At 36.1% G+C, this 18,038-nt stretch overlaps 1 protein-coding gene and 1 long non-coding RNA gene across 4 annotated transcripts in view; one reads left to right on the top strand and one right to left on the bottom strand.

The window, feature by feature from the left end:
* PIGU (phosphatidylinositol glycan anchor biosynthesis class U) overlaps positions 1 to 18,038 on the bottom strand; it is a 124,171-nt gene that overhangs the window by 78,083 nt on the left and 28,050 nt on the right. For all 3 annotated transcript variants that reach the window (XM_073236696.1, XM_073236695.1, XM_073236697.1), the window contains 2 exons: positions 9,803 to 9,862; positions 8,934 to 8,996 (listed from right to left, as the gene is read on the bottom strand). In XM_073236696.1, coding sequence (XP_073092797.1) covers positions 8,934 to 8,996; positions 9,803 to 9,862 — 123 coding nt within the window. The remainder of the gene's footprint in view (positions 1 to 8,933; positions 8,997 to 9,802; positions 9,863 to 18,038) is intronic.
* LOC140849475 (uncharacterized) overlaps positions 9,911 to 18,038 on the top strand; it is a 35,294-nt gene continuing 27,166 nt past the window's right edge. Inside the window, exon 1 of the long non-coding RNA XR_012131381.1 lies at positions 9,911 to 13,014. This is a non-coding gene — a long non-coding RNA (uncharacterized lncRNA). The remainder of the gene's footprint in view (positions 13,015 to 18,038) is intronic.

Genomic DNA, 18,038 nt, shown 5'->3' with positions numbered 1-18,038 from the left:
CAAAAGAGGATCATCTACATATATGAAACAAATACTAACAGAATCAAAGGGGGAAATAGAGTGCAATGCATTCATTTTAGGAGACTTCAACACACCACTCACTCCAAAGAACAGATCAACCAAACAGAAAATAAGTAAGGACACAGAGGCACTGAACAATTTACTACAACAGATGGACCTAATGGACATCCACAGAACACTCCATTCAAAGGCAACAGGATACACATTCTTCTCAAGTGCACATGGAACATTTTCAAGAAAAGATCACATACTAGGCCACAAAAAGAACCTCAATAAATGCAAAAAGACTGAAATTGTACCAACCAGCTTCTCAGATCACAAAGGTATGAAACTACAAATAAATTATTCAAAGAAAATGAAAAAGCCCACAAACACACAGAGGCTTAATAACATGTTTCTAAAAAATCAATGGATCAATGACCAAATAAAAACAGAGATCAAGCAATATATGGAGACAAATGATAACAATAATCCAACACCACTAAATCTGTGGGACACAGTGAAGGCCATGCTAAGAGGCAAATATACTGCAATACAGGCCTACCTCGGGAAACAACAATCCCAAATGAACAGTCCAAATTCACAATTAATGAAACTAGAAAAGGAAGAACAAATGAGGCCCAAAGTCAGTAGAATAAGGGACATAATAAAGATTAAAGCAGGAATAAATAAAATTGAGAAGAATAAAACAAGAGAAAGAATCAATGAAAGCAGGAGCTAGCTCTTCGAGAAAATAAACAAAAGATAAACCCCTAGCCAGACTTCTCAAGAAAAAAAGAGAGTCTACACACATAAACAGAATCAAAAATGAGAAAGGAAAACACTATGAACACCACAGAAATATGAAGAATTATGAGAGAATACTATGAAAAATTATATGCTAAAAACTGGGTAACCTAGAATAAATGGAAAACCTTCTGGAAAAATACAACCTTCCAAGGCTGACCAGGAAGAAACAGAAAATCTGAACAGATCAATTACCAGCAATGAAATTGAACTGGTAAACAAAAAAATACCCAGGAACAAAACTCCTGGACCAGATGCTTTCACTGCTGAATTTTATCAAAGATTTAGTGAAGACCAAATACCCATCCTCTTTAAAGTTTTCCAAAAAGTAGAAGAGGAGGGAATACTTCCAAACTCATTCTATGAGGCCAACATCACTCTAATACCAAAACCAGGCAAAGACAACACAAAAAAGATAATTACAGACCAATATTCCTGATGAACATAGATGTAAAAATACTCAACAAAATATTAGCAAGCCGAATTAAAAAATGCATGTAAAAGATCATCCATCATGACCAGGTGGGATTTATCCCAGGGATGCAAGGATGGTACAACATTTGAAAATCCATCAACATCATCCACCACATAAACAAAAAGAAGGACAAAAACCACATAGGCATCTCCATAGATGCTGCAAAAGCTTTCGACAAAATTCAACATCCATTCATGATAAAAACTCTCAACAAAATGGGTAAAGAGGGCATGTAACTCAACATAATAAAGGCCATATATGACAAACCCACAGCCATACTCAACAGCGAGAAGCTGAAAGCTTTTCCTTTAAGATCGGGAACATGACAAGGATGCCCACTCTCCACACTTTTATTCAACATAGTTCTGGAGGTCCTAGCCAGGACAATCAGACAATATAAAGAAGTAAAAGGCATCCAGATTGGTAAGGAAGAAGTCAAACTGTCCCTGTTTGCATATGACATGATATTGCACATAAAAAACGCAAAAGAATCCACTCCAAAACTACTAGATCTAATATCTGAATTCAGCAAAGTTGCGGGATACAAAATTAATACACAGAAATATGTTGCATTCCTATACACTAACGATGAACTAGCAGAAAGAGAAATCAGGAAAACAATTCCATTCACAATTGCATCAAAAAGAATAAAATACCTAGGAATAAACCTAATGAAGGAAGTGAAAGACTTATACTCTGAAAACTACAAGACACTCATGAGAGAAATTAAAGAAGAAACCAATAAATGTAAACACATTCCATGCTCATGGATAGGAAGAATTAATATTCTCAAAATTGTCATCCTGCCTAAAGCAATCTACAGATTCGATGCAATCCCTGTCAAAATCCCAAAAGCATTCCTCAATGAACTAGAGCACATAGTTCTAAAATTCATATGGAAACACCAAAGACCCCAAATAGCCAAAGCAATCCTGAGAAGGAAGAATATAGCAGGGGAATTATGCTCCCTGACTTCAAGCTCTACTAAAATGCCACAGTAATCAAGACAATTTGGTACTGGCACAAGAACAAACTCACAGACAAGTGGAACAGAATAGAGAGCCCAGATATTAACCCAAGCATATGTGGTCAATTAATATACAATGAAGGAGCCATGGATATACAATGGGGAAATGACAGCCTCTTCAACAGCTGCTGTTCGCAAAACTGGACAGCTACATGCAAGAGAATGAAACTGGATTACGGTCTAACTCCATACACAAAAGTAACTCGAAATGCACCAAAGACCTGAATATAAGTCATGAAACCATAAAACTCTTAGAAAAAAACACAGGCAAAAATCTCTTGGACATAAACATGAACAACTTCTTCATGAACATATCTCCCCAGACAAGGGAAACAAAAGCAAAAATGAACAAGTGTGACTATATCAAGCTGAAAAGCTTCTGTACAGGAAAGAACACCACCAAAGAACAAAAAGGCATCCTACAGTATGAGAGAATATATTCATAAATGAAAGATCTGATAAAGGGTTGACATCCAAAATATATGAAGAACTCATACACCTCAACAAACAAAAAACAAATAATCCAATTAAAAAATGGGCAGAGGAGCTGAACAGTTCTCCAAAGAAGAAATTCAGATGGCCAACAGACACATGAAAAGATGCTCCACATCACTAGTCATCAGAGAAATGCAAATTAAAACCACAATGAGATATCACCTCACACCAGTAAGGATCACCACCATCCAAAAGACAAACAACAGCAAATGTTGGCAAGGTTGTGGAGAAAGGGGAACCCTCCTACACTGCTGGTGGGAATGTAAATTAGTTCAACCATTGTCGAAAGCAGTATGGAGGTTCCTCAAAAAGCCCAAAATAGAAATACCATTTGACCCAGGAATTCCACCTCTTGGAATTTACCCTAAGAACGCAGCAGCCCAGTTTCAAAAAGACAGACATACCCCTATGTTTATCACAGCGCTATTTACTATAGCCAAGAAATGGAAGCAACCTAAGTGTCCATCATGTGGTACATATACACAATGGAATATTATTCAGCCATAAGAAGAAAACAAATCCTACCATTTGCAACAACATGGATGGAGCTAGAGGGTATTATGCTCAGTGAAATAAGCCAGGCAGAGAAAGACAAGTACCAAATGATTTCACTCATATGTGGAGTATAAGAACAAAGGAAAAACTGAAGGAACAAAACAGCAGCAGACTCACAGAATGGGCTAACGGTTACCAAAGGGAAAGTGATTGGGGAAGATGGGTGGGAAGGGAGGGATAAGGGGGAAAAGGGGGCATTACGATTAGCACACATAATGTAGCAGGGGGGGAGGTACGGGGAAGGCAGCATAACACAGAGAAGACACATAGTGATTCTACAGCATCTTACTGTGCTGATGGACAGTGACTGTAGTGGGGTATGTGGTGGGGACTTGGTAATAGAGGGAGTCTAGTAACCATAATGTTGCTCATGTAATTGTACATTAATAATATCCAAAAAATTACTATTGCTCTAAAAACAAAGGTATCTCTCATACTGACACTGAAGGCTGACTTTGTTAGGAAGTGAACTGAAACCTAGTTTCATTACTTGTCCATAGGCTTTCCCCAGCACTAAAAAAACTGCTTTAATTAGAGTGTACTGTATGGCATTTTTATGACAGTTGAACAGAAAAAAATAAGAATATATATCATGCTAGCATCTCTACTCAATTTTCATTAAAACACATTTCAGTTTTATGTTTTAGTTGAAAAGATCTAGCTGCTTGAGTTCTTAAATGAAAGCTACTAACCCTCCCATAGATATTCCCATATATAATATACATACTGTGTGTGTATGAGTGTGGGTATAAACATATATTCGTGGGTACAGACACAGAACTATTTTCCCTCAATGCTATATATTGAAAAATTTCAAACTACAGAAAAGTTGAAAGCATAATTCAATGAAAACACTGAAATCCACCAATTTGTTAACATTTTGCCACATTTCCTTTATCTGTACACACACACACAAACACAATTTTTTTTTTTGCCATTTGAAAGTAAGTTGCAGGTATCATGACACATCACCCCTAAATATTTTAGCATTTAACTTTTTTTAAGGTATCATTGATATAAACTCTTACGAAGGTTTTACAAGAAAAACAATGTGGTTATTACATTCACCCTTATTATCAAGTTCCCCCCATACCCCACTGCAGTCACTGTCCATCAGTATAGTAAGAATTTTAGCATTTAACTTTGAAAAACAAAGACTTAGGTCTACATACACAATCTATCTTGGGGAAGAAAATAACCACTGCTAATTTATCTCTGAATCCCTCAGCTTATGAATCTCATACCCAATCTTGTTATCTCCAGTCCTCAAGGGAATCCTGTTGAAGCATTTCATGAACCTTGATCCCAAAAATTTTCTTTCCTTCTCCAGCTTTACTGAAATATAACTGACATATAACGCTAAGTTTAAGATGTACAACAGGATTTGATACACATATATAGTACAAAATGATTACCACAGTAAAGTTAGTTAACATATCCATCATTTCACATAACTTCCTTTTTCTGTTGTCTTTGTGGTGACAGCATGTTAAGATCTACTCTCTTACCAACTTTAAAGTATACGATATTGTTAACTATAGTTACCATGCTGTATACTAGATCCCCAGAACTTACTCATCTTTTAACTGGAAATTTGCACCCTATGACCAACATTTCCCCATTTCCGCACTTCTCAGTCCCTGTCAAACACCCATCTTATTTTCATGAGTTTGACTTTTTCTGATTCCACATGTGAGATCATACAGAATTTTTCTTTCTCTGTCTTATTTCACTTAGAATGCCCTCAAGGTCCATCCATGTTGTCCCAAATGCTCCATTAGTTTAAGATATGTACTCCCTGGCCTTAGTGATATTAAGTCTCTAAAATATAGCTCTTGATCCTTTAGGGAAGGAGACAAGAACTTTGAGCACTGATAACAGCTATGGACTAGAATAAATGACATATGTGCACACACATTTTTCATAGCATTTCAAGGGTTTTATATACCCTTTAAGTCTATAAAAATAGACCCCAAGTTAAGAAATCTCAGTCTAGATAAAAATCTCTTTGAGGTCTAAAGTTATAGAATTCACAAGCTTCATCTGTTAATGATGGCCAGTGCCACAGAAAGGCAGACTACTATTTCTGGTTCTATCACTTGGTACCAGAGTAAAAACAAACCACAGACAACACCAATGGGGAGCAGCCTTTGTTCACTCCGCTCTAAATCCTGTAGGTGGCTCCCAGCCAATCAAGGAGAAATGCAGCCAATTTTTAAAATAACTACATGGACAGTGTACGTGGCTAATCGGCTAATCTGTTAACTCTCTCAGAACACAGGAAAATGACAATGGTGCCACTATACAATTCCCCATGGCTATTACATATGGATTAAGACAAAATTTACATCAATACTTTAAACAGGCATTTAAAACATGCCAAATTTTCCAATTAAGATTGTTCTCTGGGAAACAGAAACTACATTGGGAATATTACCATGTATAGGCACAACACAGTGAATTAAAAGCTGTCTTCACTTTCCCTTAAAAAGACAAGTCCCCCCACCAAGTCCCCCCCACAAACTCCACTACAGTCACTGTCCATCAGCGTAGTAAGATGCTGTAGAATCACTACTTTTCTTCTCTGTTGCACAGCCCTCCCCGTGCCCCCTCACCACACATTATACATGCTGATCGTAATGCTCCCTTTCTTTTTCCTCCCCTTATCCCTCCCTTCCCACCCATCCTCCCTAGCTCCTTTCCCTTTGGTAACTGTTAGTCCATTCGTGGGTTCTGTGATTCTGCTGTTTTGTTCCTTCAGTTTTTCTTTGTTCTTATACTCCACATATGAGTGAAATCATTTGATACTTGTCTTTCTCTGCCTGGCTTATTTCACTGAGCATAATACCCTCTAGCTCCATCCATGTTGTTGCAAATGGTAGGATTTGTTTTCTTCTTATGGCTGAATAATATTCCATTGTGTATATGTACCACATCTTCTTTATCCATTCCTCTACTGATGGACACTTAGGTTGCTTCCACTTCTTGGCTACTGTAAATAGTGCTGCGATAAACATAGGGGTGCATCTGTCTTTTTTAAACTGAGTTGCTGTATTCTCAGGATAAATTGCTAGGAGTGGAATTCCTGGGTCAAATGGTATTTCTATTTTGAGCTTTCTAAGGAACCTCCATACTGCTTTCCACAATGGTTGAACTAACTCGTATACTGCTGGGTTTCCCTTTCTCTACAACCTCACCAACATTTGTTGTTGTTTTTCTTTTGGATGGTGGCAATCCTTATTGGTGTGAGGTGATACTTCATTGTGGTTTTAATTTACATTTCTCTGATGACTAGTGATGTGGAGCATCTTTTCATGTGTCTGTTGGCCATCTGAATTTCTTCTTTGGAGAACTGTTTGTTCAGCCCCACTGCCCATTTTTTAATTGGATTATTTGCTTTTTGTTTGTGGAGGTGCATGAGCTCTTTATATATTTTGGATGTCAACCCTTTATCAGAACTGTCATTTATGAATATATTCTCCCATACTGTAGGGTACCTTTTTGTACTATTGATGGTGTCCTTTGCTGTACAGAAGCTTTTCAGCTTGATATAGTCTCACTTGTTCATTTTTGCTTTTGTTTCCCTTGCGTGGGGAGACATGTTCATGAAGAAGTCGCTCATGTTTATGTCCAAGAGATTTTTGCCTATGTTTTTTTCTAAGAGTTTTATGGTTTCATGACTTACATTCAGGTCTTTGATCCATTTCAAATTCACTTTTGTGTATGGGGTTAGACAGTGATCCAGTTTCATTCTCTTACATGTAGCTGTCCAGTTTTGCCAGTACCATCTGTTGAAGAGACTGTCATTTCCCCATTGTATGTCCATGGCTCCTTTATCATATATAAATTGACCATATATGTTTGGGTTAATGTCTGGAGTCTCTATTCTGTTCCACTGGTCTGTGGCTCTATTCTTGTGCCAGTACCAAACTGTCTTGATTACTGTGGCTTTGTAGTAGAGCTTGAAGTTGGGGAGTGAGATCCTCCCCACTTTATTCTTCCTTCTCAGGATTGCTTTGGCTATTTGGGGTCTTTGGTGTTTCCATATGAATTTTTGAACTATTTGTTCCAGTTCGTTGAAGAAAATTGTTGGTAATTCGATAGGGATTACATCAAATCTGTATATTGCTTTAGGCAGGATGGCCATTTTGACGAAATTAATTCTTCCTAGCCAGGAACATGGGATGAGTTTCCATTTGTTAGTGTCCCCTTTAATTTCTCTTAAGAGTGTCTTATAGTTTTCAGGGTATAGGTCTTTCACTTCCTTGGTTAGGTTTATTTTAGGTATTTTATTCTTTTTGATGCAATTGTGAATGGAATTGTTTTCCTGGTTTCTCTTTCTACTAGTTCATTGTTAGTGTATAGGAAAGCCACAGATTTCTGTGTGTTAATTTTGTATCCTGCAACTTTGCTGTATTCTGATATCAGTTCTAGTAGTTTTGGAGTGGAGTCTTTAGGGTTTTTTATGTACAGTATCATGTCATCTGCAAATAGTGACAGTTTAACTTCTTCTTTACCAATCTGGATTCCTTGTATTTCCTTGTTTTCTCTAATTGCCATGGCTAGGACCTCCAGTACTATGTTGAATAACAGTGGGCCGAGTGGGCATCCCTGTCTTTTTCCTGATCTCAGAGGAAAAGCTTTCAGCTTCTCACTATTCAGTATGATGTTGGCTGTGGGATTATCATATATGGCCTTTATTATGTTGAGGTACTTGCCCTCTATACCCATTTTGCTGAGAGTTTTTATCATGAATGGATGTTGAATTTTGTCGAATGCTTTTTCAGCATCTATGGAGATGATCATGTGGTTTCTTTCTTTTTGTTTATGTGGTGGATGATGTTGATGGATTTTCAAATGTTGTATCATCCTTGCATCCCTGGGATGAATCCCACTTGGTCATGGTGTATGAATCTTTGCATGTATTTTTGAATTCGGTTCGCTAATATTGTGTTGAGTATTTTTGCATCTATGTTCATCAGGGATATTGGTTCATAATTTTCTTTTTTGGTGGGGTCTTTGCCTGGTTTTGGTATTAGGGAGATGTTGGCTTCCTAGAATGAGTTTGGGAGTATTCCCTCCTCTTCCATTTTCTGGAAAACTTTAAGGAGAGTGGGTATTATGTCTTCTCTGTATGTCTCATAAAATTCTGAGGTAAATCCATCTGGCCTGGGGGTTTTGTTCGTGGGTAGTTTTTTGATTACCACTTCAATTTCTTTGCTGGTAATTGGTTTGTTTAGATTTTGTGTTTCTTCCTTTGTCAGTCTTGGAAGGTTGTATTTTTCTAAGACGTTGTTCATTTCTTCTAGGTTTTCCAGCTTGTTAGCATATAGGTTTTCATAAGAATGGAGGATTTTTAAGGGTCCTCATTAATATAATTGTACTTCAAATCTGTTCACTCTAGAAAGTCTGAACTTGCGCAGATGAGTGGACATAAAGCTACACAGATTAAGATGAATGTCTTGTATCTATTAGTAATGCTGCCTTATTGGTTTGAGTCTGGCCATTCCAGGGCTGGCTCAACATGCCAGAAGCTTCAAGCCACTTCTTAGTATTTGTACACAGACTACTTACCACAACTTTATTGAAGTCTTGGATTGCGAAATACAGGGCAATGGCAGTGAGGACATCGGTTATCTGTCAAGAGAAAGAGAAATAATAGGAAGTGAACCCAATTAGTGTTGAGTAATGGAATGCTGCCAAGGCCTGGAGTTTTTGGACAGTGATGGACTATCCAGTACTGTACTCTTAGTTAGGCAGAACCTCAACTCTCACTTTGACCACCTAAAGATAAAGCCCTTTCAGGGAGGTCTGACTAGAAATCTGGCTTACATCAGTTTGGTGTCCTATATCTGTTCTGTAACTGCAACTTATGTTTTCTGTAAAATTGGAATAATAGCCACTGCTATGCAGTCCTGATTCATATCAAGTAACTAGCACTAATCCTAAATACTAAATCCTCAGTAAGCAGTAGTCATTATAATTATTAAGAAAGACTTCAGTGAACATCAACCCTAGATTTGGCGAGGGTTTCAAATTACTGTCGTCTCAAACAGCCTTGTCATCTCAATTGTGAAGGTTCTTGCCCCTGAAAGTCTCATCCAGCCGATGTTCCTTCACAGAATCTCTTGGCAGAATGTTTAGGATATGCAGGATGCCCTCAACCCTGGCACCACAATTAAAGACAATCATACAATCTTAGGGCTAGAAAATTCAAGACTACATAGTTCAGAAACCAAATTTTAAAGTATGAGGAACTGGAACTGGTCAGATGTCAGAGACTACTCTTTGTATTTCCCTAATACTATCACAGCTCCATGGATTTAAATTAAAGATAGGTTTTTGCTTTTATATTCTGAGAAATTCCTGAGCTCCTAAAATTGAATTTTTCTTAAAAACAAGATAAAAAACTGCATATTGATTTTATGTGGAAGGTTACTTACCATAAATACCAATTCAGCATAGTCAATCAGGAAATGAAAGAGGTATATTATTAATGGAGTCTGCAGAAGAGAAACAAACAGGTTTAATCTTACTATTATCAGTTTCCAGAATAGAGGAAGGCAAGGAGGCTACTCTGACAGCAAAAATCTTTCTTGCCTAGAACACTATTCTATGCAAGTTAGCCAGCATTCATATGAGGAAAAATAATTTAGTATCACTGGATCAGTTTGTGCCACTGGTACTATCTGCTGAATTCAGTAAAGAGAATAAACAAAATCTGACATGTGTTAAACATCTGTTGAGGAGCTTTTTAAGCACTAAAGGTATGAGGTAAATTTTAGTTCTACAACATATATATTAGCCCAGGGAACTCCACAGTGGACCAAGATTGCTGAACTCATAAAATAAACTAAGACGTGTTTTCTCTTCTTCTGTTTTCCAAGATATTTTATATGACTAATGTTATTTCCTCCTCAAAGACTTGGGAAAATTCACTCATTGTGAAGCCATCTCAGCCTGGGTTTTCTCGGTGAGAAGATTTTAAATCTAAAATTCAATTTCTCTCACAGATAAAACACTTCATACTTACTATTTTTTCCTTTGCTATTGGCTATTTTTTCTTTCTTTTCTAGGCAAGTTGTGGTTTGCTATTTGTCCATTTCATATAAATTTTCAGATTGGAATAAAATTGTTCATATTATTTTAATTCTTAGTGTCTGTAGGAAATGTAGTAATGTTCCCTTATTTATTCCCAATATTGGTAATTTGTACCATCTCTTTTGTTGTCTTTTATTTAACCTATTTTTTTAATCAAAATTTGCCAGAGATTTCTCAATTTTAGTCTTTCAAAGAACCAACTTTGGGCTTTGCTAGTAATATAATTACATATATACATATATACATATATATATGTATAACTTTTTCCTTTTTCATTAATTTCTGAACCTTATAATAAAACATACAATTCTTCCTTCAACATTTTCTAGGGATAATTGCCTTTTCTTTTTCCAGTGATACCTAAATTACTGATTTTTAGACTTTCTTCTTTCCTAATATATTTCTGTAAGGCAAAAAATTTCCCTCTGAATATTGCTTTAGCTGTACCACACAAGTTTTGATATGCTGTTTTTTTCAGTGTCATTTAGTTCAAAATATTCTAATTCCCACTGAGATTTCTTCTTTGAGAAGTATACAGTGATTAATTTCTAATTATTTGTAAGTTTTCTTTTATACTGGTTGTTTATTTCTAGCTTAATTCTACTGTGGTCATAGGAAATACTCAGTATGATTTCATTAATTCAGAATGTGTTCTCACTTGCTTTATCGTCCATCATGTGGTTGGTCAATTTGGGAACATTCCATGTACACTTGAAAAGAATGTGCATATTAACATTTATAGGTGTAGCATTCTATATATGACATTTAGGTTAAGTATGTTTATTATTTACTCAAATCTTTTTCTATATCCTTATTGATATTTTTTAGTCTCTTAGTTTTATCAGTGACCAGAAAAATTATGTTAAAAATCCCCCTCTATGCCTAGATTTGCCTATTTCTCCTTCTACTTATGTCATTTGGTTATTTATATATTTTGAAGCTATGTAGTTAGATATATTTTTATGTAGAATTACTATATCTTCTGGGAGAAATTATCTTTTTATCATTATAAAATAATCCCTTCTACCTCTAGTAATGTTTTTTGCCTTAAACTCTGTTTTATCTGTATATTTTTTATCTGATATATCAGCTTTTTTGGGGTTGATATTTATATATCATTTCCCATTTTTTTACTTTCTATTTTTTTTGTGACCTCATATGTAAGATGTGTTTCTTAAAAGTAGCATATAGTTATTTTTCTTTAGCCAACCTGAAATCATTATTTTTATTGGATTACTAGTCTATTTACATTTAATATAATTACAATAAATTTGTGTATAAGTTTACTATCTTATTATTTTATTTTCCATTTATTCCATGTTCTCTATGCCACTGTCTCTTTCTTGCTTGCTTCTGTATTATTTTTCATTATTCCATTTTCTCCTCTACTAGCTTGTTGGCTTTATATGTAGAGACTATGCTTTTAGTGATTAATCTACAGATTATGATGTGTACCTTTGACTTTAGAGTATAATATGATTACTTTTACTAATTCCAAGACAATATAAGGACTTTTGAGCACTTTAATTCCATATAGCTACTCCAAGCCTTTACTGTTATTAATGTTATAGCTTTAATTCTATATATACCTTAAGCCTACAAGATATCATTATTAGTTTTATACAGTCACTATTGATTTAGATTTATCCATATATTTGCCTTTTTCATTGTTATTTTTCCCTCGTATATTCCATCATGCTATTGAGAATTATAATCCTGCCTTTTCGTATTTTTTAAAATGCAAGTCTCCTAGCAACAAATTCTTTCATTTTTTATTTGCCTGGAAATGTGTTTATTTTGTCTCACCTCTGAGACATAATATCCATGTTGGCTGCTTTTAATATGCTTTTGATTTTGAGCAGTTTTATTATAATGTATGTTTTTCTTTGAATTTATCCTGCTTGGGTTTATAGAGCTTCCAGAATTAAAATATTTCACGAATTATGAAAAAAATTTCAGCCACTAATCCCTTCAAATATCATTTCTGAATTGTCTCTTCTCCCATTCTGCAACTCCATTTGTATATGTGTTAAACCTTTTTACCATATGTCATAGATCTCTTAATTTTTTTCTGTATTTTCTATCCTGTTCTCTCTAAGCTTCAGTCTGCATATTTTCAACAGACCTATCTTCCATATCTTTGGCTTTTGTAAACTGCTATTAAACTTGCTTATTATACTCTTAATTTATTATTATGTCTTCTAGTTCTAGGATTTCCATTTGATTTCTTATTAAATATTCCAGTTCCCTGGTGAAATTCTCTTCTTGTCACCTATTTTTTTGAGCATATTAATCATCTGGATAAAGTGTAGGTTCCTATGGCCAGAATCATCACCTGAACTTAACCTGCTTCATGATGTAACTGGCCTGCTGCTAGGCTACTGCTTCCATGCCCACAGACAATAAGCAATTATTGACTCAGTCACTATATAAAGAGCTGAGCTCTGCCCAGTGCTCTGGGCTGAGGCAGAGACGAAGGAGGATTACAGACCTGCAGAATGTTGGATGCAGACATAATTCTAGTGCTCAACCTATTGCCAGGAGAACAAGCCAGGTAATAAACCCTTTCACCCCAAGAATGTTATATTGTCATTGCTTGGTCTCACTAATCCACACTGAACTTGCTTGGGGCTGAAACTCATTGGAAAGACATTACCTTATCGAAGTTATTTTAAAGTTCAAGTTTGATAACTCCAATTTCTGCATCAGCTGTGAATCTGTTTTTATTGTCTATTTTTTTCCCTTTTATTATGGTTGTAATTTTTAACTGAATGACAGACATTGTATATGAAAAATTATAGGGGTTCTGAATGAGGCAATTTTCTTCCAGAAGGATATCTTTAAACTTCTGGAAGCTATTGGAATAGAATTGTTTTACCATAATCTAATTAGGGGTTTAATTAATCTAATTAGAATTGTGATTCAGTCTTTGTAAGACTAGTCTATATTTGAGCTACCCTTACTCCTTCAGTGTAGTCCTTTAGAAGACCTAACTCAAAGCCAGCCCTTTACCAGAGCTCTACCACTTCACTTGACCAGACACTTGAATTTGTACTTCCCCAGCACTGTAGACTGCCAGTAACTCTGCATAGCTTCTTAACCAGCCAATTTCTGTTCTCTTTCTCTCTCCTTCAGCCTGTGCCTGGACAGTGACTGTAATGGGGTATGTGGTGGGGACATGATAATAGGGGGAGTCTAGTAACCATAATGTTGTTCATGGAATTGTACATTAATGATAGCAAAATAAAAAAAATTTTTAATGTATATTTTAATTTAGAATGAAAAAAAAATGCAGGACACAAGTTTCAAAAAGACATACACACCCCTATGTTTACTGCAGAACTATTTATAATAGCCAAAATATGGAAGCAACCTAAGTGTCCATCAGCAGATGAATGGATAAAGAAGATGTGGTACATATACACAATGGAATATTATTCAGCCATAAGAAGAAAACAAATCCTACCATTTGCTACAACATGGATAGAGTGAGAGGGTATTAAGCTCACTGAAATAAGCCAGGTGTAAAAAGACAAGTATCAAATGATTTCACTCATGTGGAGCATAAGAACAAAGCAAGAACTGAAGGAACAAAACAACAGCAGACTAACAGAACCCAAGCATGAACTAACACTTGCCAGAGGGAAAGGGACTGGAGGCAGGGGGGAAGGGAGGGACAAGGGGGAAAAAGGGGCATTATGCTTAGCACACATAATATAGGGGGGGCACAGGGAAGGCAGTATAGCACAGAGAAGATGAGTAGTGACTCTATAGCATCTTACTATGCTGATGGACAGTGACAGTAATGGGGTATGTGGTGGGGACTTGATAATGGGGGGAGTTTACTAACCACAATGTTACTCATGTAATTGTATATTAATGATAACTAAATAAAAAAATAAATAAAAAGAAAGAAATTTTTAAAAAAAGGTCTTCTTTAGACACAGAGGCACTGAACAACACATTAAAAGAGATGGACCTAACAGACATATACAGAACACTCCACTCAAAAGCAGCAGGATACACATTCTTCTCAAGTGCACATGGAACATTTTCAAGAACAGATCACATACTAGGCCACAAAAAAGAGCCTCAGTAAATTCAAAAAGATTGAAATTGTACCAACAAACTTATCAGATCACAAATGTATGAAACCAGAAAGAAATTGCACAAAGAAAACAAAAAGGCCCACAAACACACGGAGGCTAAATAACAAGCTCCTAAATAATCAATCCATCAATGACCAAATTAAAACAGAGATCAAGCAATATATGGACACATAAGAAAACAACAGCTCAATGCCCCAATTTCTGTGGGACGCAGCAAAGGCAGTTCTAAGAGGAGAGTACACGGCAATTCAGGCCTATTTAAAGAAGTAAGAACAATCCCAAGTGAACACACTAAATTCACAATTACTGGGACAGAAAAAAGAAGAACAAAGAGGCCCAAAGTCAGTAGAAGGAGGGACATAATAAAGATCAGAGAAGAATAAAACAGGAAGAATTAATGAAATGAAGAGCTGGTTCTTTGAGAAAATAAACAAAATAAATAAACCCCGAGCCAGAACTGTCAAGAAAAAAAGGGAGTCTACATACATAAACAGAATCAGAAAAGAGAAAGGAAGAATCACTATGGAAACCACAGAAATACAAAGAATTATTAGAGAATACTATGAAGAATTATATGCTAACAGATTGGATAATCTAGAAGAAATGGACAACTTTCTAGAAAAATACAACCTTTGGAGACTGACCCAGGAACAAACAGAAAGTCTGAACAGAGACCAATCACAAGCACTGAATTGAATTGGTAACTGATAAACTACCCAACAATACCCCCAGACCAGACGGCTTCACTGCTTAATTTTATCAGACATTTAGAGAACAACTAATACCCATCCTCCTTAAAGTGCTGCAAAAACCAGAAGAGGAGGGAATACTTTCAAACTCATTCTATGAAGCTAGCATCACTCTAATACCAAAACCAGGTAAAGACCCTAAAATAAAAGAAAATTACAGACTAATATCCCTGATGAACATACATGCAAAAATACTCACAAAATATTAGTAAACTGAATTGAAAAATATATGTAAAAAGATCATACATCATGATCAAGTAGGATTTATTCCAGGGATGCAAGGATGGTACAGTATTTAAAAATCCATCAACATCATCCACTACATCAACAAAAAGAAAGACAAAAACCACATGATCATCTCCATAGATGCTCAAAAAGCATTTGACAAAATTCAACATCGATTCATAATAAAAACTCTCAACAAAATGGGTATATAGGGCAAGTACCTCAACATAATAAAGGGCATATATGACAAACCCACAGCCAATATCATACTTAACAGCAAAAAGCTGAAAGCTTTTCCTTTAAGATCTGGAAGAAGACAAAGATGCCCACTCTCCCTACTTTTATTCAACATAGTACTGAGGTCCTAGCCACAGCAATCAGACAACACAAAGAAATAAATGGCATCCAGGTCGGCTAGAAACAAGTTAAACTGTCCTTATTTGCAGATGTCATGATATTGTAAATAGAAAACCCTAAAGAATCCACTCCAAAACTACTAGATCTAGTATCTGAATTCGGATACAAAAGTAATACAGAGAAATCTGTTGTATTCTATACACTAATGATGAACTAGCAGAAAGAGAAATCAGGAAAACAATTCCATTTACAATTGCATCAAAAAGAATAAAATACCTAGGAATAAACCTAACCAAGAAAGTTAAAGATCTATATCCTGAAAATTACAAGACACTCGTGAGAGAAATCTAAGAAGACACCAACACACAGAAACACATCCCATGCTCATGGGTAGGAGGAATTAATATGTCAAAATGGCCATCCTGCCCAAAGCAATCTACAAATTCAATGCAATCCTTATCTAAATACCAAGAGCATTCTTCAATGAACTAGAACAAATAGTTCTAAAATTCATCTGGAACCACAAAAGACCCTGAATGGCCAACATAATCCTTAGAAGGAAGGATAAAGCAGGGGGGACGACGCACCCCAACTTCAAGCTCTACTACAAAGCAACAGCAATCAAGACAATTTGGTACTGGCACAAGAATAGACCCATAGATCAAAGGAACAGAATAGAGTCCATATATAAAATCACACATATATGGCCAAGTAATGTATGATAAAGGAGCCACGGACATACAATGGAGAAAGGACAGCCTCCTCAACAACTGTTGCTGGCAAAAGTGGACAGGTATATGTAAGAAAATGAAATTGGATTACTGTCTAACTCCTTACATAAAAGTAAACTCAAAATGGATCAAAGACCTGGATCAAAGTCATGAAACCATAAAACTCTTAGAAGAAAACATAGGCAAAAATCTCTGGAATATAAACCCATGCAACTTTTTGATGTACACAATGTACAGATTGAAACTGGATCATTGTCTAACCCCATAACCCCATACACAAAAGTAAATTCGAAATGGATCAAAGACCTGAATGTCAATCATGAAACCATAAAACTCTTAGAAAAAAACATAGGCAAAAATCTCTTGGACATAAACATGAACAACTTCTTCATGAACATATCTCCCTGGGCAAGGGCAACAAAAGCAAAAATGAACAAGTGCGACTATATCAAGCTGAAAAGCTTCTGTACAGCAAAGGACACCATCAATAAAACAAAAAGGCATCCTACAATATGGGAGAATATATTCACAAATGACAGATCCGATAAAGGGTTGACATCCAAATTATATAAAGAGCTCACGCACCTCAACAAACAAAAAGCAAATAATACAATTAAAAAATGGGCACAGGATCTGAACAGACATTTCTCCAAAGAAGAAATTCAGATGGCCAACAGACACATGAAAAGATGCTCCACATTGCTAATCATCAGAGAAATGCAAATTAAAAACCACAATGAAGTATCACCTCACACCAGTTAGGATGGCCACCATCTAAAAGACAAACAACAACAAATGTTGGCGAGGTTATAGAGAAAGGGGTACCCTCCTACACTATTGGTGAGAAAAGTAAATTAGTTTGATCATTGAGGAAAGCAGTACAGAGGTACCTCAAAAAACTCAAAACAGAAATACCATTTGACCCAGGAATTCCACCTCTAGGAATTTACCCTAAGAACGCAGCAATCAAGTTTCAGAAAGAGAGATGCACCCCTATGTTTATCGCAGCACTATTTACAATAGCCAAGAATTGGAAGCAACCTAAATGTACATCGATAGATGAATGGATAAAGAAGATGTGGTACATATACACAATGGAATACTACTCAGTCATAAGAAGAGGGCAAATCCTGCCATTTGCAGCAACATGGATGGACCTGGAGGGTATTATGCTCAGTGAAATAAGCCAAGCGGAGAAAGAAATACCAAATGATTTCACTCATCTGTGGAGTATAAGAACAAAGGAAAAACTGAAGGAACAAAACAGCAGCGGAATCACAGAACCCCAGAATGGACTAACAGGTACCAAAGGGAAAGGGACTGGGGAGGATGGGTGGATAGGGAGGGATAAGTGGGGGGAAGAAGAAGAGGGGTATTAAGATTAGCATGCATGGGGGGGTGGGAGAA

This window comes from Manis javanica, chromosome 5, assembly GCF_040802235.1.
Source record: "Manis javanica isolate MJ-LG chromosome 5, MJ_LKY, whole genome shotgun sequence".
In the NCBI taxonomy this organism is placed as follows: Eukaryota; Metazoa; Chordata; class Mammalia; order Pholidota; family Manidae; genus Manis; species Manis javanica.
The sequence above is the reverse complement of the archived record's forward strand: the minus strand, read 5'-3'. Positions and strand labels throughout refer to the sequence as shown.